This window comes from Mus caroli, unplaced genomic scaffold, assembly GCF_978045245.1.
Source record: "Mus caroli unplaced genomic scaffold, Mus_caroli_1 scaffold_4, whole genome shotgun sequence".
Classification (NCBI taxonomy): domain Eukaryota; kingdom Metazoa; phylum Chordata; class Mammalia; order Rodentia; family Muridae; genus Mus; species Mus caroli.
In genome coordinates, this window is record NW_028227259.1 from 134,402,731 (window position 1) to 134,426,971 (window position 24,241).

General features: G+C 47.7%; 1 protein-coding gene across 2 annotated transcripts in view; it reads left to right on the top strand.

Annotated features, from left to right (window-relative positions):
- The window catches only part of LOC110294411 (S-adenosyl-L-methionine-dependent tRNA 4-demethylwyosine synthase TYW1), an 85,886-nt gene that overhangs the window by 13,804 nt on the left and 47,841 nt on the right, over positions 1 to 24,241 (top strand). For both annotated transcript variants that reach the window (XM_021162631.2, XM_021162632.2), the window contains exons 7-11: positions 4,603 to 4,725; positions 8,225 to 8,342; positions 12,005 to 12,057; positions 17,921 to 18,039; positions 19,535 to 19,644. In XM_021162631.2, the coding sequence (XP_021018290.1) occupies positions 4,603 to 4,725; positions 8,225 to 8,342; positions 12,005 to 12,057; positions 17,921 to 18,039; positions 19,535 to 19,644 (523 nt within the window). The remainder of the gene's footprint in view (positions 1 to 4,602; positions 4,726 to 8,224; positions 8,343 to 12,004; positions 12,058 to 17,920; positions 18,040 to 19,534; positions 19,645 to 24,241) is intronic.

The window sequence follows — 24,241 nt, forward strand, 5'->3', positions numbered from 1 at the left end:
GGCTCTTAGTGTTGGCCCAAGTGGAGTCTTTTTCTCCACTTTTGCTCCAGTCAGTAGACGAGGCTTGAATGTCTGTGTTAACGCTCACCCCATCTTCCTAGCAGGCTGCTCCCGGCCCTAACAGCTCTACACAGTGGTGATACTTTCCCTCCAAAAGGGTGGTGTAGAGTCTGCTTCTGCCTGTGAGGTTGGCCTCAGTCACGGCACCTTGTCTCGGCCACACAGGTGTAGGTGCACAAGTGTGCAGCCGCACAAAGCCATAGTGGCTGGTGTTTTTTCCCATGGGGATTGAATGGGATCACAGGTCTTGCCAGTATATCTCCAGCCCCCCATTTATGATTTGTAGACGGGGTCTCATACAGCTGGTCTTGAACTTGACATATAACTGAGGATGACCATAAGTTCCAGTTCTTCCTGCCTAGCGTGCTGGGATCACATGGGGACCCGTCTTGTTTTTTTTTCTTCTTCTTCTTTTCCTGTTATATTTGGCAATGGGATCTCACCAAGTTGCTCAGGCAACCCTTAAACTCACCCTTTAGCCCAGGTGGAATTTTCCTGTTTTAGCTTCTTGAAAATGGGGATCACAGGCTTGTGCCACTAGGTTCTTTTTCTTGTTTTCTCTTTTAAGACAGGGCCTTGCCCTGTGCTCTCAATTGCCTTGGAACTGGGTGTGTGTAGTCCAGGCTGGCCTTGACTTGTGACCTCTTTCCTGACTGCTAAGATTGCGGTGACATGCTACCACACCTGGAAAGAGCAATGTTTCTTTTAAGACAGGCTCTCATTATGTCACTGAGATCAGAGGTGTGCTTGGTTGTCGTCGTCTCGTAGTCGTCGTCGTCGTCGTCGTTGTTGTTGTCGTTCTCCTCCTCCTCCTCAGCAGTTTCCCTACTGTTTTAGAAACCCCGTCCCTCTACCTGACCTTGGCTCCTGCTCACTCTCCTCACTCCACCTGCATCCTGCTTTTCCCTCTCTTCGTTACCTTCATTACGAGCTAGTGTCACACTGGGTGGGGGTGGGGGAGTGCTTCTTGGTGCTGAGCATAAGTGTCAAATGACAGGTGACTTTGAGTGTCAGGCATCTGCTCTCCCTTTACCTGCAAATGACCAGTAACTTTCTTCCCTAGTGTGCTGTAGCAGGCTTTCCGCAGCTACTCCTGTCTGCAGTCTGTCTAGTCCGTCATCTTGTGTATTCCGGGTAGACACTGCTCTCCTTATACAGACTATATTTTAAAGTTTGTATTTCCCATTTTCATACATGTGTATGTGGTATGCATGTGTGTGTGTATGCTTGTGGGCATGTGTGTGTGTGTGTGTGTGTGTTCGTGTTTATGTACATATGTGGAGGCCAGAGGTTAATGTTTGCAATCGTGTTTGATTTCTTTTGTACCCTATTCATTGAGGCAGGGTATCTCAGTCAAACCCGGCACTCAGAGAGAGAGATGGCTAGTCAGGCTGGAATTCAGGTGGGCAGCCATACTCATGCAGCGTTTATAGGGATTAGAACTAGGGAGTCAAACTCTGGTCCTCGTGTTTGCCCAGCAAGCACTTTAACCACGGAACAGTCTCCCCAGCCCCTTTCAGTCACTTTAGAAGCCTCGGCCATTTTCCTTCCAGGGTGTGATCTCCTCACATCTCTCCCGCACCCCCACACTTTGTTTCCCAGTTTGCTGGCGATTTCTCAGTGGCTTACTGTTGCTTGTGTTCTGCCTCCCACCAGCATAGGTGACTTTTCCCATCCACTCTTCCAGCTTTACGTTCCCTTAATGTTTGCGCAGTTGTTCCACGACAGAGGCAGCCTACTGTGGCTACTTATCCCTAAATCTTTTAGACACAGCGGGCGAACTCTGTAATGTCTGTACCCTGGGGTTGCTATAATTGGACTGGTCCATTTCTGGGGAGGGTGGGGTGCTTCACATTGATTTTCTAACCCCAGTGGCTTCTATGAGTTACATTTAACTTCTTTTGTTTGGTTTTTTTTTTTTTTTTTGGTTTTTCGAGACAGGGTTTCTCTTTATAGCTCTGGCTGTCCTGGAGCTCACTTTGTAGACCAGGCTGGCCTCGAACTCAGAAATCCGCCTGCCTCTGCCTCCCGAGTGCTGGGATTAAAGGCGTGCGCCACCACGCCCGGCTGGTTTTTTTTTTTTTTTTAAAGATTTATTTTATTTATTATATGTAAGTACACTGTAGCTGTCTTCAGACACTCCAGAAGAGGGAGTCAGATCTTGTTAGGGATGGTTGTGAGCCACCATGTGGTTGCTGGGATTTGAACTCCGGACCTTCGGAAGAACAGTCGGGTGCTCTTACCCACTGAGCCATCTCACCAGCCCTGGTTTTTTTTTTTAAAGCATTTATTCATTTATTTTTTTTAAAATGTATGTGTATGGGTCTTTTGCCTGCAAGTGTATTTATTTGTTTAGCACATGCCTGCAGTGCCTGTGGAGGCCAGAAGAGGGTGTGGGTTCCGTACAGCTGGAGTTGCAGACCATTGTGAGCTACCGAGTGGATGCTAGGGACTGGACCCAGGCGCTCTCCTGGAGCAGCCAGTGCTTTCGGCAACTGACCCATCTCTCATCCTCTGCATTCATCTTCTATTGAAGACAGGTTTTTAATTTTCTGAAGGTCACAGAGCCAAGTTAATGGCAGTTCTGATTAGATTTTATGTGAAGATGAAATGAGTTCCTTTGAGAGGCAGTAAGTTGGTCTCTGTCAGAGATGAGGTTCTGAGCCTGAGTTACAGAGGAGCCCTAGATCGTCAGCTAAGTGACTCGCTAGCTAAATGTCACCTGCCGCCAATTTTAAAATTTGATTGATTAATTTTGAGACAGGGTCTCATGTAACTTAGGTGACATTGATTGATACCTGCTTGATTGAGGGTGACCTTGAACTTGTGATGCTCCTGCCTCCACCTTCAGAGTGCTGGGAATATAGGTATGCATCCCCAGGCTGTGTGCATCCAGTGCTGAGGCGGAACCCAGGGCTCTAAGTGCTATGGAAGCACTCTGTCAGTCTGTCTGCCTCTCCAGACTTACTTTCCCTTGGAGGGTTTGGGGTCGCAGCTGTGCTCATCCCTCCCTATTGCACAGTAGCATCTGGGTTAAGCCTGACAGAGCTGTAGAGCTGAGGCTGGGATTGTTTCTATATGCTGACCGTTGGCCCTTTACACAGCGATGAATTGAAGTCACTTCACTATACTTGTCTGCAGAAATGGGTCACAGGCACATGGCACTTAACCTCAGAATCTGTTCTGAGCAGTGACGTGTTCAGGCTGCTCCAGTGCTAGGTGGGCATCAGCAGGTAGCTGAAAGAAACGGAGAGGGCTGTGATGTCACAGGCAATATGGGATCATGGGGCCACTGCCACACATATGGCCCATTGTTGAGTGACAGTTTTTGTGACACATTACTATTTTGTCATCTAGAAGCAAACAAGTCTCTGCCCAAAATTTAAAAAAAAAAAATTCTTAACGTGTGTGTGTTTGCACCTGTGCACACATGCTGCAGAGCGTGTGTAGAGGTCAGGTGACACCTTGTAGAAGTCAGTTCCCTCCGTCACCAAGTGGATCGAGGAGATAGAGCCCAGGCTGCAGGCACTGGTACTCAAAGCAGCGTCTTAGTGGCCCCAGGCCTGCTGGGAAGTGCTGTCCCATCCAGCTACCCCGCAGCCCATACTTCCCCGTGTGCCTGCGGTCTTCTTCCCTCGAGCATTGTCCAGCCTGTTTGCACAGGACAAGTTTGCTGAGGGATTAGTTTTTGTCACTTTGTGAGGTTTGTTTGCTTATGTGACCTGTAAGTAGGTTTGTGCACCATGTGGGTGCAGCTCCCACCCATCGGGGCCAGGAGAGGGCACCAAATCCCCTAGAACCAACAATAGACACAGTTGGCAACTGCCATGTGAGTGGGGACTGAACTCAGGTCCTCTGGAAAAGCAGTCAGGGCTCTTAACCACTGAGCCATCTCTCCTAACGGACGGACTCTGTGATGCCTTTTCACAGGGATCACTTTGATGCCAGAGAGGTAAGATGAATATTTTTTTTCCTGAGACAGGGTTTCTCTGTGTAGCCCTGGCTGTCCTGGAACTCACTCTGTAGACCAGGCTGGCCTCGAACTCAGAAATCTGCCTGCATTGCCTCGCAAGTGCTGGAATTAAAGGCATGCGCCACCATTGCCCTATATGATTTATATTTTTAAAAATTATTACTAATCAGGCAGGGCTAGTAAGATGCCTCAGAATGTAAAGGAACTTGCCACCAAGCTCAATGACCTGGGTTCCAGCCTTGGAACTCACATAGACGAAAGAAAGCGTTGGCACTACAAGGACACTGTAAGCACTTGTACATGCATGCACGCGCACACACAACACACACACACACATGCATGCATGTAACACAAAATAATGATTAAAAAGCAGCAAAGAATACTCAAACAAAAACACTGTAAAGGTGCTTTGAAGTGTGGCAGTGGCGGAGCGCCTGCCCAGGATTGTGAAAGGCCAGGGAATCCATCACCAGCAGCACAAACTCACCCAAACACAATAAAACAGGGACGCCGTGGAGGCTGCGTGAGAGCTGAGCTTTGTGTGGGATTCTGACGTTCTGGCCTTGCAGGAGGAAGAGCCCTGTGAGAGCAGCAGCGAGGACGAGCTCGGGACCCAGGATTATCAGAGCCTGACTTCTGTGGTGGATGTTGAGGACCTGGGCAACATCATGAACCCCGTGAAGAGGGAAAAGGTACCGTTTCTGTGGGGGATGCTGCGGTTGGCCTCTGTGATCCATTCAGCTCCTAGGCTCTGGCGCAGCACAGGTCTGGCTTGAAGGAAAGGCAGTTGAATTTCTCTAGCTTCCACCTGGAAGGGTTCTGTTTGGTTGTTTTGTCTTTTTTGTTTTGCCATACTCACATGAACTTTGAACATTAAAAGTTACACTTTTTTCACGTGTGTCTGCACTTTGTGTGTTGTATGTATGTAGGGGCACAGGGCACAGCCAGGGGACAGCATCTGTGAATGGCTTCTCTCTCTCCTTCCACCCTGCAGTCCCACAGGTGGACTCAAGTTATCAGGCTTGTGGCAAGTGTGTTTATCTGCTGAGCCATCTCTCTGGCCTTTGCTACATTCTTCTCATTCAGTTCTGTGCAAACAGGCTCCTCGGAGGACGGGTAAGTCTTAATGTGGAGGCTGAGGAGAGCACAGTGGTTCAGAAAGGGCATTCAGCACTGGGGAGGCAGAGGCAGGAGGAGCTCTGTGAGTTCGAGGACAGCCAAGGCTACACAGAAAAACCTTGTCTCAAACAAATAAACAAAAAGCAAACCAGAAACGTGAGTTCTTTTATGGTCTTTTCCCCAAATCAGTCAAACTGTAGTGCAGTGCAAGTACATTTTGGCTTTTGACTGAAAATGTAAATTTCTTTATTTGAAAAGCAGTCTTTAAGTGGAAAATGAAGTAGCAGATTTAGGTAGAATTCTGGAATTTATACCTGGTTAATAAGCCTTCGTTAAAAATTTGCATAGGGAGGTTAGGACACATTTCTTTGCTTTTCATCTGGTGGCCAGAAGAGGTCGCTAGAGAACACAGTAACAGAAACCATCTTTGCTATTAGTTTTGGAAGTGAAATGCTGTTGGACTCGGAAGCTGCCAGTTTTTAGTATTTTAAAAATTTCCACAAAGCCATCCAATGGAAGGGACTATGTGTATTTATTGTCTTCAGTTAGACCTGAAAATAAGTCACCAGTTTTTTTTTCTCTCTCCATTTTATGTATATGTTTGCACACGTGTAGTTAATTTATTGTGTTGCTATGTGTTAACCCAGGAGCCATTGTGTATGTTGGGCTGTGCAGTGCCATTGAGTTCCAGCCTGAATCCCTCCTCCTTTCTTGTCTTTTTGTTTTTTGTTGTTACTGTTTCTTTGAAAGAGAGTCAAATGTAGCCCAGGCTGGCCTTAAACTTAGTGTGTAGCCACCGATGAGAAATATGATTTATAGCTGATGAGAACACATGATTGAGGTTTTTTTTTTTTTATTTTAATGTTTTTCACTTCCATATGGAGGCTACACCAGCAGAGGCACATCTCGAATTGGCTTTGCATTGTGACTACACTTAGGCATCTGGAGTGCTGACTTTGAGGATGAAGTGTGGCCAATTTTTCTCAGAGCCCGAAGGTCAAAGAGTCAGCCTGAACTGTGTTCATTCACCATTTGTGGGCTTGCTGCCCTGAATCTCCATCTTCCTCCCTTCTCTCTCCCTCACTCTTCTTTCCCCCTTCTCTTCTGCTTTTCTCTGCCTCCTTTCTTAAGTGTGCCAGTGGGAGGTGCACCTCCTGCTAGAAGCTGTAGGTTGTCTGTTTATTTGTTTATAGTTTTTGTTTTTGTTTTTTTAAGAAAGATTTGTTTACTTACTATATGTAAATACATTGTTGCTTTCTTGAGATATACCAGAAGAGGGCATCAGATCTCTTTCCAGATGGTTGTGAGCCACCATGTGGTGGCTGGGATTTGAACTCAGGACCTTTAGAAGAGCAGTCCGTGCTCTTAACCTCTGAGCCATCTCTCCAGCCCTATTTATTTGTTTTTCAAGAAAGGGTTTCTCTGTGTAGTTCTGCCTGGTCTAGAACTCCCAGAGATCCACCTGCTTCTGTCTCCCCAGTGCTGGGATTGAAGGCGTGCACAATCCCTAGAAGGGTAGTTTGTTTAATACTTGCATTCTGCCCCCTTTTCAGGTGAAGTTGAAATTCAGAGAAAGTCAGTTACTTGCCAAAGTTAGGCAGTTTATCTGTGTTTGATTGTTAAAAAGTGTGTGATCGTGGGGCAGGCAAGATGGCACAGTGGGGAACTAACCTGTAAAAAATCATGAACCCAGATGTACTGGCTATTTTTGTGTCAACTTGACACAGCTGGAGTTATCACAGAGAAAGGAGCTTCAGTTGAGGAAATGCCTCCATGAGATCCAACTGTAAGGCATTTTCTCAATTAGTGATCAAGGGGGAAAGGCCCCTTGTGGGTGGGACCATCCCTGGGCTGGTAGTCTTGGGTTCTATAACAGAGCAGGCTGAGCAAGCCAGGGGAGGCAAGCCAGTAAAGAACGTCCCTCCATGGCCTCTGCATCAGCTCCTGCTCCCTGACCTGCTTGAGTTCCAGTCCTGACTTCCTTTGGTGATGAACAGCAGCATGGAAGTGTAAGCCGAATAAACCCTTTCCTCCCCAACTTGCTTCTTGGTCATGATGTTTGTGCAGGAATAGAAACCCTGACTAAGACACCAGACAAGCTGCTCTGCCTCAATGGACCCGAAAAAGCTGTTCTGCCTTATCGGGCTACTCAGACAGTGCAAGATCTCAACAAAGAAAAGAGGAGGCAAGGCCTCCATCCCTGATTCAGAGACTTCCGCAACAAGTATTGTCGATGTCGGTGGGGTGGAGGAGGAGGTCTTCAGAGGACTCTCAGGTGCAAGGAACCTCCTCAGCCCGGAAATGGAGACCTGGAAGGAGGCGTCGCTGACGGAGGAGCTGTTGGGAACACTTACACGGCCGGACTCAGAATCCATCCTTCAACTCCAAATCGATGTTCCGAGGATGGGTGCGAGGATCTCTAAACTTGCTGCAAGTGTTGAGTCCATGACATTAGCACTAAGGAACTCAACCAAGTCTCTTGCAGTATTAACTACCTGAGTTCCATCAATGTCAGGCACCATTGGCCACCTTGCAGGGGAAATTGAGAACCTCGAGACGGCAGTTGAGGAAGTCAGAGAGAAAGTAGACTTTGTCCATGCCAGATCTGCCATAGGAATGCCGAGCACCGATATGGATGGGCCAGTGTATCCAACCGCCCAACCAATATCTCATTAGACGGCTTAATCATTGATTTAAAAAAAAAAAAAAAAGATGGCTCAGTGTGTAAAGGTGCTTGCTACCCAGCTGGGCTGCCTGAGCTTGCTGGGATGCCCACAGAGGAGAAAATAACCAGCTGCCAAGTGTTGTCTTCTGACTGCCATACGTGTACACGCTAATTAAGTAAAGTAGAATAAAAATTAAATACTTTTTAAACAGATGAACTATTGCCTTAGGCTGGGTTTTTATGGTTGTTTTGTTTTGTTTATTTGTTGACCCTGGTCATTGTCTCTCTGTAAGCGAGATCACACTGTGGGATGCAGGGTCTCACCTTGGTTACACGAGCCTCCTCACTGTTGCTAGGGAGTCTTGGTTGTTACCAATTCTGAATTTTATTTTCTCAATTGAACACAGAGAGAAAAGGCTCATCAGGACGGGAAAGCTGCCATGCAGAGGAACCCAGAGAAGAACGAGGATGGCGAAGGAAGAGCTATGATAACACCTGCTCTGCGCGAAGCCCTGACTAAACAAGGTGACTGCCTGCCTGCCTGCCCGCACTGGGCGTTCCTGCTCTCTGCTGTGCTTGGCTTGCTGCCCAGGGTGGGGGGCATAGCATAGATAGTCTTGTCACAGGACACAAAGAAGTCTCATGTTGGTTAGTGTGGCAGTTGGGTCACAGCATGTGTTAGTCAGAATTTAGAGCACTGGGACCTGGGAAAAACAACACAGGAGGAAGCATTTATCTAGCTCAGTTTCAGAAGCTTAGTCTGTGTGGTCTGTGGCCATGTGTCTATAATGAGATAGAGCCTCAGGGCAGCATAATTGCCTGGGAGAGACCTCAAAATAGGAAGTAGATAGTTGGAGACAGGAAGCAGCCACACCCTTAGCCACTCTTCCCGTGACACACTTCTTCCAGCCAGCCCACCTTCCACAGTTGGCACTGCCTTGTATAAACTACTCACTTCTTGACTCCATCAGAGGGGCATTTAATTTCCCAGAGGCCTCAGTTTCTGACATTCTGGACATACCTAGGTATTAGTCCATCCAGCGGAGCTGACAGTCAAGGTTGATCATTGCCTGGAGAGAACAGACTGCCGGAGCCACTCCTAGCCACCTCATCACATTCTCTTCTTTCTCAGGCTTTCTTTTGGGGTTGTGCATTTCAGGATGGTTTCAAACTCACTATCAAATTGAGGATAACCTTGAACTTCTGATCCTCCTGCCTTTACCTTCCAAATGCTGAGACTGTAGACATGTTCCCTCATGCCTTGTTTTCATGGTGCTGGGTTCAAACCTAGGGTCTTCTTGATTTTCCTTCATGTATGTTTGGACACCACCTCCAGGGGACAGAAGTCTTCAGATCTCCTGGAATGGGGTAGTTGGGACCCACAGTGCTGGAGTTGAACACAGGTCCTCTAGAAGAGCAGCCAGAGTTCTTAACCTCTATGAGCCATATCTCCAACATCTTGAGTCTTTTATGTTTCTTTAGTTTTATTATTTCTTCAGTTATTTTATTATGTCCGCTCCTTGTTCCTCGAGGACTGTGCCACATGTCTTCTAGCAGGCTTGCTTGCATTTGACCAAAGCTCACTGATGTTTCTATTTGTTAAATTCTTTGTTTCTCGTCTCACTTTTTGGTTTAACGTCTGTCATTGTATCTTCAGACTTGGCATTTTTAAAAGATTTATTTATGTATATGGGTGTTTTGTCTGATGTATATTTTTACACCAGAAGAAGGTACTGAGTCCTATGGGACTACAGTTACAGATAGTAGTGAGCTCCCATGTGTGTGCTGGGACTTGAACTCAGCACCTCTGAAAAGAACAGCTAGTGCTCTTAACTGCTGAGCCATCGCTCTAGTCCACCAGACTTGGCAATCTTTTGTTTTGTTTTGTTTTGTTTCTCAAGACAGGGTTTCTCAGGGTAGCCTTGGCTGTCCTGGAACTTGCTCTATAGACCAGGCTGTCCTGGAACTCAGAGATCCATCTGCCTCTGCCTCCCAAGTGCTGGGATTAGAGGCCTGTGTCACTATTACTTGGCTTAGCTTTGGCAGTCTTTTTATGTCCAAAGACTTCATTACTTTTCTGTTGCTGTGAAGAGACAGCGTGATCAAGGCAACTTATAAAAGAAAGAGTTTATTTGGCTTACAGTTTCAGAGTGGAGTTCATGACTATCATGGGGTGGGGGGGAAGCATGGCAGCAGCAGGCAGGGGTGGCACAGGAGCAGTAGCTGAGAGAGTATGCAAACGTAGGAGGCAGAGCGAGCTAACTGGGAATGGTGTGTATGTTGGAAACCTCCAAGCTCCACCCCCAGTGACACTGCCTCCAACAAGACCACCTCTCCAAATCCTCCCTAAAGAGTTCCACTGACCGGGATGAAGCATTTGAATACTCGAGCCCATGAGGGCCATTTTCATTCTCACCAGCACATTCCTCTCCCTGGGCTCCATTTCCCACAGGCTCGGGACCACGTCATTTATCTTTTAAAGATTTATTTATTTTATATGTAAGTACACTAGCTGTCTTCAGAGGCACCAGATCTCATTATGGAGGGTTATCAGCCACCATGTGGTTGCTGGGATTTGAACTCAGGACCTTTGGAAGAGTAGTCAGTGCTCTTAACCACTAAGCCATCTCTCCAGCCCCTCGGGGCCATATCATAATTCACAATGCATAAGCCCAACTTCTGAAGTCCCCATTGCCTTTCACGTGTGCACTTTCTTCTCTCCATCCACCATGGGTTTCAGGGATTGAACTCGGGCTTGGCAGCAAATGCCTTTACCTCCCGAGCCCTGTTGCTGGCCTAACCTGAAGAGCTTAGAGTCAAGAGTACCACAGAGATAACCTCCCAGCTGCGTTTACTGTAGCCCTGTAGCCAAAGGGCTCCAGCTGCCAACTAGTCAAGATGGAGATGGAGGCAGACTTGAAGCAGATGAATGGATGAAGAAAATGCCCATATGTGTTTTGTTGGACCATAAAGAACAAAATTACATTTATAGGAAAGTTGATACTGGAGATGATTATAATAAGCTGGGCTTAGAAAGACAAATGACATTTCTCTTCCATCTATGGACTTTATATTGCATATAATACACAAAATCATTGATGTGAGCCTTTGGGGGACATTTCTCATTTAGACTGCCACATGTTGAATGCAGTGTGTTTCTGGGTGAGGTCTTAGTCAACCTTAATTGTCAGCTTGACCCAGCTGTCACCTAAGAAGGAAGTCTCAATTGAGAGATTGCCTTGGTCAGGTTGGCCTGTTGGCATGCCTACAGGGAATTGTCTTGAGTTTTAGTAGATGTAGGAGGGAGGAGCCCACGTGGGCGGCACCATTCCTTGAGCATGGTCCTAGACTGTGTACAAAAGTTAAGCGAGCAGTAGCCTGCAAGCAAGCCATCCCGCAGTGTCCCAGTCCTTTCAGCTTACTTTCCTCCCCTGACTTTCCTCAGTGGTAGACTGTGACCTGAAAGTATGAGACAAATAAACCCTGGGCTCCCTCCTGGAAGTTGCTTTTGGGCTGAGAATTTCAGTGGAGATAGAGGAAGGGGACCAGGTTTGTTTTGGACACTGCTCAGTCCCTGGGATTTAGTACTGAGGTTGGCCTTGGGACTGCTGAGCTCCTGGAAGCCAAAAACCTCCCAACATGACAATGGCTTACTTTATTGTTTAAGTCTCTGTCATTAAATACATAAACGTTTTATTGATTGAGTGATTGATTTTTTTTTTTTTTTTGTGAGCTAGACTCTTACTGTATAGCCCTGGCTGGCCTGGAACTCACTATGTAGACTAGGCTACCTATCAAGATCTGCCTCCTGAGTGCTGGGATTAAAGGCACGTAGCCCAGCCTGCCCTCAAGTTCCTGCCTCCACCTGCTGGGTGCTGAGGCCACTTCGGTATGGGTAAACTATAATCGGTTTCCTGTGGTGGTCAGGCCACTGGCTCACAACCTACTACCTCAGCACTCTTGGAGGTTGAGGAGGGAAGACCGGCTACTCAGTGACACTTAGTCACAAACTATAGCAACTAGTTAAAGCTCAAAAGCTTTCTCAGCAAGCTAAACCTTGAGGGTTTTGGCAACAGGGTCGTTGAGTTCTGTAACTTAGTAAAGAAAAGTGGTTTTGCTCAATCTCGTCGTCACTGCTGTGAGACTTTGGGTTCATTTTTCTTTCTGTTGTCTGCGTCTCCCTGTAGGGTACCAGCTGATCGGCAGCCACTCTGGTGTGAAGCTTTGCAGGTGGACAAAGGTATTTATTGGTTTTATTCAAATATTATTTCTATTTCCTGCAACTTGTTTATTTTTGTCCATTTATTTTGTGTGTGCGCACATGTGTGGCAGTCAGAGCACAGCCTACAGGATTTGGTTCTCGCCTTCACCTTTGTGAGCTCTGGGGACCAAACTCAGGTCTTCCAGCGTGACAGCAGCCACTTGGATGGCTCCCATATGGTCTCAGCAGTGCTCTTGTGGTATACTTCACGTGCAGTACGTGGCTCACGTTAGTGTGTCGATAGCTATCGTCACAGTCTGACTTGAAGATCCCTCTCTGGAAGACAGGCCAGCATCAGCATTCTTTTTTTTTTTTTTTTGGTTTTTCGAGACAGGGTTTCTCTGTGTAGCCCTGGCTGTCTTGGAAGTCACTTTGTAGACCAGGCTGGCCTTGAACTCAGAAATCCACCTGCCTCTGCCGGGGTGTGTGTGTGTGTGTGTGTGTGTGTGTGTATATGTGTGTGTGTGTGTGACACCACGCCCTGGCTAGTAATAGCATTCTTGAATCTTCCCCTAGTTCTTATGAGCCATTGATCTGCCCATTGTCTCTACGTGAAGTGGCTCTTTTAACATTTCCGAAGACTGGAGTCATAGGTGTGGCTCATTTCGCCTGCTGCTTTCTCTCACTGGTCTGATGTTCTTATGGCGGAGTTGTTAGGAACCATGAATCCGAGTTTGATTCTCCACCTTGGCTGATGGCATTGTCTGTTATTCCTTGTCTATTTACTGAGATGTTGATGGACACTGGGGTTACACGTGTATTGGATGTTATGAGCGATGCCTCCGGGGACATCACTCCGTGGATGGATTTATGTGGTGCACACTTCATTGTCGTTGGTGGATCACGGTGACTTGTCTTTTTTCCCAATGAACTGTCTATTTTTCAAAGCGACTGGTTCATTTTATGTCCCCACCAGCAGTGTTCTGAGGGTCCTGATTCACTCACCACTCTCCGCAGTCTCCCTTCCCTGCTCTTTCCCTGGTGATGTCTGCCTCTGTAATCCAGACTGCTCTCAAGTTCATGATCCTTTTGCCTCAGCCTATTGACTTATTTATTTGCTTTTGAGGCCGGGTCACATGTAGCTCTGGCTGGACTTGAATTCATTACATAGCTGAGGATGACCTTGAACTGATTCACCTTCTCCTCTACTTCCCAAATGCTGGGATTACACATGGAGTACCATGCCCAGTTTGTGTGGTCTTGGGGCTTGAACCCAGGGCCTCATTCCTGCCGGGTGAGCATTCTACCTCTGAGCTACATCCCAAAGAAACTATTTAATTCTAACTCGTTCCTCTTCCTTCTAAGGTACAAATATTCCTTAGCATATTAGAAAGAGACGTTTGCTCTGATAGTTTCTGTTGCTCCGTCTCCTTTTGGTAGCCGCCCCATGCGTTAGTTAATGGTGGTTTCCACATGTCACATCCCCATTGTTCTCTTTTCAGTCCAGTGACTTTCACTGATGTCCAACTTGGTGCCTTCTGTGCACAGCCAGTAATAAGCAGTGTCTTTTTTACCATCGCTAAATTCAATTTTCAGATAGTAAATCACATGCATAATTTTGAAAATTGGTGTTTCATCCAATCTATAATGGAATGAAAGAGGAAGCACTTTATGATCAATCTGTATTTCCATGCAGAATGCTTAGATGCCTTGGGGAGGGAGGGGCTGGCTGCTGCGGCTAGATCTGCAGTCTCACTTCCTCCAAGGCCAGCTCTCTTCCTCTTCTTCCTCTTATACTTTCCCCTCTTTCTTCTCTTCTTCCCCTCTGTCTTCTCTCTCTTTTTTCTCTTTCTCTTTTTATTCTTCCTCCTCCTGCTGCTCCTCCTCCTGCTCCTCCTCCTGCTCCTCCTCCTGCTCCTCCTCCTGCTCCTTGCTCCCTATGTGTGGTGCTGAGCATCAAGCTGGAGTCTCCTTATCCGTGCTAGTCAGGCATTTTATCCCTGAGCCCTGCCGGCAGCACTCCCACTCTGAGTGGATCCGTTTAAATCTGAGAAAGATTAGAAGTTTCTCTGCATTGAAAGCAGTGAGATGCTTACATATATCTGGTAAGACTAAGAGGGAAGCAGCCCTTACTGAAGGAGGGCTGAGAGGGCCAGGGCTTCATTCAAGTGAAGAAAGTGAGGAAAGAGGCTGCACGCAAAACACAGACTCAGACCTCATTCATAACTCAGAATGGGTGTGAAGTCCTGAGAGGTCACCTGGTGTGGGCTTGGCATAGAATGACACAGAAAATCAACCTTATGTCTTTAAATGCCATGGCTCATGGTCCGTGTTTTGTTTCTAATTTATTTATTTTAATTTTAATGTAAAGTGTGTGTGTGTGTGTACATGAGTGTAGTGCTCTCAGTGGCCAGAAGAGGGCACTGAGTCCTTGGGCTGGAGTCAGAGGTAGTTGTGGACTCCCTGGTGTGGGTGCTGGGAACTGAACTTGAGCCTTCTGCAGCAGCACCATGGGCTCGTTGTCTCTCCAGCCCTGTTTCTGATTTGTAAGAAGACTTGGAGATGGTCTCCTTTAAGCCATTCCCACTGGACTAGGCCATGTGTTGAAAACATGAATAATAGGAAGGCCTAGGCTACTGTGGATGGCGCACCTGTGGTGACAGTTTCAGAGCGAGTGATGGGCAGCCCTAGAACAACTCAAACAGTGATCACTACCGGTAGATTTCTGTTATCCACTTACTTACTCGTGGGGATTATTAACAATATATGTGAGGTCAGCGGAACATTTTAAAAACAGATTATATTAATAAGAATTCTGCAGGTTGTTATTTTCTTTACCTTTCTTGACTGTTTTGGATATAAGGTCTTACTGTGTAGCCCAGGCTGGCCTTGAACTTCTGGTCCCTTTGAGTCCTGGGATTACAGATACACACCACCATACCTGGCCATCTCGACGTCCAGCTACACACGAGCTGTCTTGCCTAAAGCTACCCTGTGATTCTGAAGGTGACAGTGTCTTGCTGAGCAGTTTGAGTCTGTGCCAGTCTCACACTTTCCATGTCCTGTCACCGTGGCTTCTCCTTCTCCTCTCCCTGCTGCCCTGCTGCCCTGCTGCCCAGTCAGCACTTATAAAGATCTGCCTTTCCCTTGCCCAGGACAACAGCTGGCAGCGGCCACCCCGGGCTGGCATGATGGCTCAGTGTCTAAGGGTGTTTGCCACCGAGTCTGACCAGTTGCGTTCAGTAACCATGCATGACCCATATGGTGGCATGCATGACCCATATGGTGGCAGGAGAGAAGCAAGTCTCACAAGTTGTCCTCCCGTATACAGAAGATGATGATGGGTTTCCAGTAAAACGTTCTGTCACTCAATCTGGCAGGGAAGCTACAGATATGTCTGTGGGGCTGTGGGTGTGGCTCAGTAGAGTACTTTCTCACATGCAGGAAGCCTTGGGTTCCTCCATCTCCAGCACTGGGTAAATTGGAGGGGTCGTGTACACTCAGTTCCCAGTACTCCTTAGAAGTGCTCAAGACACACTTGAACTTGGCAACATAGAGTGTGAACCCATCCTGTTATATGTAAGACCCTGTCTCAAACAAAGCTCCCATGTAGACTTCCTGAAGGACAGGGTAGGCAAGGAAGTGAAGTCCCAGCCAGCAGCACTTGTCACAAGTCTGACTGAGGTTGTCTTAAGATGAGTGGCTGCAGGGGCTGGTGAGATGGCTCAGCGGGTAAGAGCAGTAACTGCTCTTCAGGAGGTCCTGAGTTCAAATCCCAGCAACCACATGGTGGCTCACAACTATCCTTAGTAGCATATGACGCCCTCTTCTGGTGTCTAAAGACAGCTACAATGTATTTACATGTAATAAATAAATTTTTTTTTTGTTTGTTTTGGTTTTTCGAGACAGGGTTTCTCTGTATAGCCCTGGCTGTCCTGGAACTCACTTTGTAGACCAGGCTGGCCTCGAACTCAGAAATCCGCCTGCCTCTGCTTCTCGAGTGCTGGGATTAAAGGTGTGCGCCACCACGCCCGGCCCCTATAAATCAATTCTTTTAAAAAAAGTCTCAAATGCCTTTAAAAAAAAAAGATGAATGGCTGCAGCATAATTTTCTTCTCGACAGCTGTGTGGATGGGTGAGTGACCTTAGTCTGTAATTCAGTGTCACGTTAAGTCAGAGTTTGAGGCCCTGTGCTAGGTGACAGGTCTCTGCACTGGATGGTACTGATTATGTGTGGGGACTGGGTCATAGATTGCTGCTCATTTGGCAAATGTGAGTTATCTGTGTGGTGAGGAAATTAGCCACAGTGACGTGACAGACGACAGAGCCGGGACTGTTGAGCCCTTAGCCAAAGCAGCGCCCTGGGCGTAGAGAGGGACCGAGAGGAGCTTGGTGAGAGAAGCAGATGATCTGACGCCTTCCTCCGAAGTTCCATGTCAAGGCTTAGTAGGCTGCAAGAATTGCAGCCTGGCTGGCATCCCCAAACATGCCGGTAGGGCTTGGGCATCATCATCTGGGCAGTTTGGGGTTCTTTAGCCAGGAGGCGTGCTGTGAAGGAAGGTGGTGAGAGGAGGGCAGCTGTCAGGCGTGAGAAACATCACATCCTCTACCAGAAAGGAGATGTCGACAGAGACAAGTGCTAGCTGCCTCAGCTTCACAGAAAGGCATGCCTCCTTAGGCTCTACAACCTCCTAACTTGAAGGGGAGCCCCTCCAAATGAGTTAGGCAGGCCCAGTTCTGACAAAGGGCACTGGCACTCCCATTTGTTTTTTGTTGCTACTTCATAACTGTCATTTGGTGCTGTTATAAATTTTAATATGCAAGATATCTCATAGGTGACCCCTCTGGGGTCAGACCCACAGGTTAAGAACTACTGGTCTAGACTCTCCTCGCTGACAGAATGCCCAGGACGTTGCAGAAGAATCACCTGTCACACAGAGCAAGGACTTGAGAAAGTCATAACTCAGATAGCAAAAGATAATCAGCTGCTGTCAACAGGATCCAACTGGGTGAATGCTCTGAGCAGCTACAGCAATCGAGGCATCAGTGATTTCCACACAAAGGAAGGAATAAAATAGTCCAGTGAAGAGCAAGACTAAAAACACAACTGAGAAGCCCAATCCAACAGAGAAGCAGAATAACAGATAAAACAACTTTCCAAGGGCTCAGCCATTGGGCAGGGGTGGCAGCCGCTGCGCTCTGACCCCAGCAGATCGATGGCACAGTTGCACCCAGAACTAGTCAATAGGATTTACCCAGGCTGAACCACAGAAATCACAGTAGATTAGACACAAACAGAACTCCCAAGCGGGGCCTCAGGGATTTGTGGACTAATGAGATGTTCTCTCAGCATCTCTGATATTGAAGTACCAAGATGAACATGGGAGGAGAGGGACTGAGGCAGCGCGGTCACATACTGCTGACAGCATGGTGGCGGGTGGGGCCCGGGGAGGCGCACGCTGGGAAAAGCACAGACAGAACTTAGTTATTAGTCTGTGTGGAGGTCAGAGGACAATTCGGAGGTGTCGGTTCACCTATCTTGTGTGTCCCAGGGGTCAAACTCTGGTCAGCCAGTACGCTTACCCACTGAGTCATCCTCCGCCCTACAGTGCTGTCTTAAACCAATGCCTTTGGGTTGAGGAGATGGCTCAGAGGGTGAATGGCTTGCCATGTAAGCCTAGTGACATAAGATCAATCTCGGACCCACATGAGGGTGGCAGAAAGAGTCAATTCCACAGCATTGTCTTCAGACCTTCACATGCTGTGGCCTGCCTGAGCCTGCATGCTTCATACACAGTAATGAAAAGCAAGAAAACTAGAGCGTGCAAGTAGAGAAACAGTGCCTAGCTGTTAGGTTTCTGTTATCCCACTCAAATGATGGCGTGTTTCCTGCTTGCCACAGTCGATGCTGCGGGGGAGAGGAGGTTGCTACAAACACACGTTCTACGGCATCGAGAGCCACCGCTGCATGGAAGCCACCCCAAGCTTGGCGTGTGCGAATAAATGTGTTTTCTGCTGGCGGTAAGTGGAGATGGGCAGTGCGGTGTGGTGACCAGAGCCTGAGCACTGCCGGGGGAGTGTTGGATTCGTGTGATGTGTGGACCAAGCTCCAGCAAAGTTTTAAGAAGAATGTCAGCCTACATAGCCCTATTGTGAGTGTGTTAACTGAATTATTTATCATCAAGGTGGAAATGGTACAGGAGGAACTGAGAGTCCTATAATTTGATCAGAGGCAGCTAGGTCGGGACTGTCCTCCATAGACTCCTCTGCAAGAGGAGGCTCTCTTCCATTCCGGGTGGAGCTTGAGCCCTGGGAGACCCCCACAGTGACACATATCCTCCAACAAGGCCACATCTAATAGTGTCGCTCCCTGTGGTGGGACAGACACTCAAACACATAAGCCTGTGGGGTCCAAACCTATTCAGATGACTATAATTCGTGTTTAAAAAATATAACTGGGGGCTGGAGAATAGCTCAGTGGTTACAAGCGCTTGCTGCTCTTAGGACTGAGTTTAGCTCCCATCTCTCACATTAGGTAGTTTACAGTTGCCGGAAACTCCAGCTCTGTGGGGATCTGATGCCCTCTTCCGGCCCCTGGGGTCATCTGCACATACATTTGTAGAACCACATATAGATAAACACAGGGAAAAAAATCAGAGCTGGAAGCAGTGAGGCCTGTACTTGTTACATATTCCAAGGAACAAGGAAAAAGAAATAGGCAAAGAATAAGAAGGGCCGAGGATGTGGCTTAGTCGGAAGAGTGCTTGCCTCTCGTGCATGAAGGCCTGCGTTCCTTTCCCAACACTGCATAAACCACATACAGTGGTCCGCACCGTAATCCCAGCACTGGGGATGTGGGGGCCAGAGAATTAGAAGCTAAAGGTGTCCTCAACTCCATGGGGAATTTGAGGGCAGCCTGGCTATGTGGGAGTCTGTCCAAAACAAAAGACTGGAATAGACAGAGAAGCCACACCCACTGCTCCTGAGAGCCTTGAGCGCCTGGGGTAGGCTATAGTTTCTAAGTCTTGAGCACTTCGCCTCTTCTCATGTGGTTTTTCCACTCACAGTGGAAATGCTCTGGCCAGAGGGCATCGTGCATTTACGTCTGCATTCAGTTAGCAGGACTAGAAGCAGGAAGAAGGAGCCGGAGAGGTGGCTCAGCAGTTAGAGGCATTTCTTCTGTTTCAGGGGACCAGGGAAGCCAGTGCCTCTTCTGGGCTCCTTGAGTACCTGAGCATAGGTGCACATATATATACCCACAGAGGTACCCATAAATATGTGATACAGTATTTTTCTTAAAAGTCAGGTTCATTTGTTTGGTCAACCTATACCTGGAGTTGATTGTCTCTGAGCTGAGAGCCAGGCAGACTGCTAAAGGCCCTCCCCACCCATCTCTGCCATGTGCCATGACTTAAGTAGGGACTGTTCTCTGAACAGTGGAGCTTTGCTGGGACAGTCACAGTAGACTCTGGGATGTCATAACAGAAGGCCTTAGTACTTTGTATTGTGTTTACAGGCACCATACCAATCCTGTGGGCACTGAGTGGCGGTGGAAGATGGACCAGCCAGAATTGATCTTGAAGGAAGCCATTGAGAACCATCAGAACATGATTAAACAGTTCAAAGGTATTTTCCTGCTTGTTTCTTTAGTTTATTTGCCTTGTTACGAGACAAGGTCTTATCATCTCAAGCTGGCCTTGAACTTGCCTTGTAGTGGAGGTTGACCTTGGACTTCTGATTCTCGTGCCTCTTTCTCTAGTGTACTGGCATTACAAGTGTATATCTGCTCTTATCCTGTGGTGGCGATAAGTTCACCTTGCAGATGAAGCTGCAAGTCACTGCAGGAACCTCGAGAGCAGTTCTTGGGCCAGGTTCTCTCAATGGCATCGTTAGCACAAGTTGAGCTCAACAACGCTAGGGAAGGCAAACCAAACCAATGCTCAGTGCTCGTCTCCACTGTCTGTGGGGTCATAGTTATACTCCTTCATCTGGGGTCCTTTCACGTCTTTGCTATATCTAAACATCCTTTCACCTGTGTCTGATTCAGGAAAACAGCTTTTCACGTGTTTGCTTTTGCAAGACATTCTTTTACCTGTGTGTCCCTGCAGAACATCATTTGACATAACTAACTTCCCAAAGATGGCCGGCAGAGGGGATCCGTAAGAGAGACCAGGCAGTTTGGCTCAGAGCGATGCAGTAGTGACGTTGGTTCAAACTTAAGAGAGTCGGACCCAGAGTAGTTTATTTTAGGCAAATTTAAGCACAGCACAGTTTGGAAGAAACGATTTCCTGGTGATAATTAGCTCATTCCTGTGCGCACAACAGAGCTGCAGAAGTGCGATATGGGAACTTGGTAAAGTGCAGGTGACCTCTTCCATAAAGATGGAGGCTGTCGATTAGCTGCGGAACCGGGCTCATGAGACGCAGGCTCATGAGATGAGTCTGGGGAGGATCCAGTGTAGCCCGGCCACAAGGTGACACAAAGGTCACCAGGCTATTAACCACGTCTGTTCCCAACCTTCTGGGAGGAAAACAGGTTAACAATGTCTCCCTTTGAAGAGACAGCTGTGTGTTTAACCTTCCTGGTTGTTCCTGTGCTTATCTATGAACACAGGGACTTCCATGCCTCTTGCACCACTGTGCATCTCCCTGTGTCCCTTTTAGCTTGTATGTTTCCACTAGGTGGAAGAATTAAGAATGCCAGCCAAAGGCCGGGCAGTGGTGGCGCACGCCTTTAATCCCAGCACTTGGGAGGCAGAGGCAGGCACATTTCTAAGTTCAAGACTGGTCTACAGAGTGAGTTCCAGGACAGCCAGGGCTACATGGAGAAACCCTGTCTCGAAAAACAAAAAAACAAAACAAAACAAAAAACAAAAAAACAACAAAAAAAAGAATGCCAGCCAAAGCTTAGCACCTGGAGTGAGGTGCACTGAGTCTATAAGTTTCTCCTGGAGACGTCTAGCCATCATTCCTAAACGCTTTTACTGTTGCTTCTTGGAAAGCATGAGGTGGCTTTGTGAACGGACCTGAGGCTTCAGTCTGTAGAGAGATGGGCTCAGCAGTTTAGAGTGTGCTACTAAAGTTCTATTCCTAGCCCTCACTTCAGGTAGCTTACAGCCCCATCTCCACAGCTCTGGGGATCTGGCGCCCTCTTCTGGCCTCTGCAGGCACTACACTCATGTGCACATACCCCTTCTCTCCCAGACACACACCATACTCATAATTAAAGATATAAGTAAGGTAGTAAGGTAGATGTGGGGGCTCAAACCTTAAATGCCAGCACTCAGGAGGCAGAGGCAGGTGGATCTCTGAATTTAAAGGCCAGGCTGGTCTACATAGGGAGTCCTTGCCTAAAAAAATCAAAATGGTAATATGTATGTAGGTGTGTGTGTGTGTGTGTGTGTGTGTGTGTATGAGCAAACCAAACCAAAAATAAAATGGTTAGTGAGGTGGAGTTGCCTCGTTAGTAACCATTCATAAAAGGGTTTATGAGTGACTGCCCCATGCGAAGTGCGGTGCTCTTAATAAAATGCCTTCCTGTGGCCCACAGTGAGGCAGCAGAAACCCCGTCCTTCATTTTCAAGCTTTCCAGTTCAGTTCTGCCCAATGCTTACACGGCTTTGGCTCCACTGGGAGCTCTGGCTCCAGACTTTACTGTGAGTCAGAACCATCTGCGGCTGCTCAGACACCAACTGCTGCTCCTTCCCGGAGAGGAAGTCTAGCGAGCTGAGGCCTGTGAATGTACAGTCCTTGTCTTTTCTCGTTCTGCTTTCTTTCTTTTCTTTCTCTTTTTGAGATGAGGGTCTTACTGTGTAGCTCGGGCTGGCCTTGAACTGCTCCTCCTGCTTCAGCCTCCTGAGGCCTGGGGTGACAGGTGTGGGCCACCATGACTGGCACATGTGTGTTTCTCACAGGGTTCCAGGAATCTGCACTGCTGACCCTGGGTGCACAACTGAAAGCCTGCTGCAGGCAGATGGCATGAGCTTGCGATATGACGGTTTCATGTAGTGACCTACTGTGTGCACTGGTGCAATATGATGGTTTTATATAGTGACTTACTATGCGCACTGCTGAATTGTCCTGCATTGTTGGAGCCACTAAGAAGGTGGCTCTAGAAACCCCACCCCCTTCCCAATGTTTCAGACACAGCTCTTTCCTAAGGTCAATGATATCTGAAGTTGACTGGGAGGCATCAGAATAGATTCATTGGCTGGGTGTCTGTGTGCACTGCCATCATCCCAGCAGGAGACTGTGGCAGAGGATGGTGAGCTTGAGACCCTGTTTTATAAAACTGAAAAAAGAGGTCACAGGGACAGAGAAAGAGAGAAAGGGGGGCATCTATTAGTGTCATTTAGGCATATCAGTATCATTTAGGCATATATAGAAGACTTTGGTATTTGTATGTTGTAACCAGAAATGCTTAGAAACAGTTCTAGTTCTTCTTTCGCCTCTTCCTCCCCTCCCCTCCCCTCCCCTCCCCTCCCCTCCCCTCCCCTCCCCTCCCCTCCCCTCCCCTCCCCTCCCCTCCCCTCCCCTCCTTTCCCCTCTTCTCCTTCTCCTTCTCCTTCTCCTTCTCCTTCTCCTTCTCCTCCTTTGTAAATTGCAAAGTACATGTATGTCCATCCATTCTTGAAGCCCCTTTTCTCTTAGCTGCTGCATCGAGCATCTCCTCCCTGGCTTGCCTTTAGAGGGGTATCCTTTAACTTCAGTGACTGTCAGCCTGAGGGTGTGGTTAAAGCAGAGAGCGCTTGCCTGGCATGTTCCTGAAGCCCTGGGCTCTATCCCTAGACCACATAAACAAGGCATGGTGGTGCACCTTGTAATCTGAGCACTTGGGAAGGGGAAGGCAGTAGGATCAGGAGTTCTAGGTCATCCTTGGGTACATATTAAATTCAAGGGCAGCCTGGGCTACATGTGTCTCTGTCTCAAACAAAATAAAACAAAACAAAACCCCCCAAAATCAAAACCCACCAACCAACAAGGAAAAGAATGTCCTTTGTCCTCTAGAGTGCCTCCCCACCCTGCCAGGAAGGCACCATGCTTTCCATGGTGTGACTCGCTCATCTCAGCACTCTACTTATGAGGACTGGATGGACCATGGGTCTTGTTGCCCGTTGTCTCTGGTTTTCTAACATTAGCATACTGCCCAGCCTAGAGCAGGCTTTGAAGATGTTCTCTGATTTCCTTGTTCCAAACTCTGTGCTCTCAGTTCAGTGGGCAATCATTGTCTCTTTCACCCAGTCATTAAGATAGCTTTCTTCTCACAATATCTCCTTTATACACAAGCACAATTAACTACGCATTGATGATCAGAAGTAGGTCAGAACTTCAATGCAACTCAGCATCTTTTCAAGTTATACTCTGCCCCCCCTCCCCTCATACCATCCTGGCAGGCACACACAGTCTCAGAGGATCAGTCCTGAGGCACCAAGGGGCGACTGCATTGTTAAGAATGTCCTGGGTCTTGAAGATGTAAATGAAATTGACATTTGTTGCTAGCATTTCTGTTCGTTTCTGTTCATTTCTGTTCTTACTTAGAGCAGACACACAAATGGCTTGCCACAGGCTGTGTCAAAAAGTGACACGGTGCAGAAACACCCGTGGTTTGTTTGCTTTTTCTTTCCTTTCCTTTATGAGTATGAGTGTTTTGCCTGCATGGATGTATGTGCACCATGTGCATGCCTGGTGCCCACCAAAGCCAGAAAAGAGCATCAGGTCTCCAGGAGGGCTTTAAGCTGCTATGTGGCTGCTCAGAGCAAACCCAGCTTCTCCGGGAGAGCAGCACGCATTCTTAACCTCTGAGCCATCCCTCCAGCCCCTGTTCTCTGAACCTGGCTTAAGGTTCAAAGAAAGGGCTAGGGGATGACAAAATAAAACCCTGAGGTTGTATAAGCTTGAGGACCTAAGTTCAGTTTCCAGAACCCATTTAAGAGATCTGGGCATGGTGGCATACACATGCTGAGAAGACACCGGCAGATGGATCCCCAGGGCTCCCTGCCAGCCAGCTTTGCCTCCTTGGTGGTCTACAGGCTGACGAGAGACCCCGTTTCAACAAGATGGATGGTGCCTGAGGAAGAAGGAGGTTTTCCTCTGGTGTCTACACTGGCCATGTACATTCACCAATACAAACATACACACACCTAGCACTGTGAAGTCTCCATCAAACATATGTCTCGGCTGTCACTCATCCGGGGACCTGTATCACTATGAGAATAAAAGAATG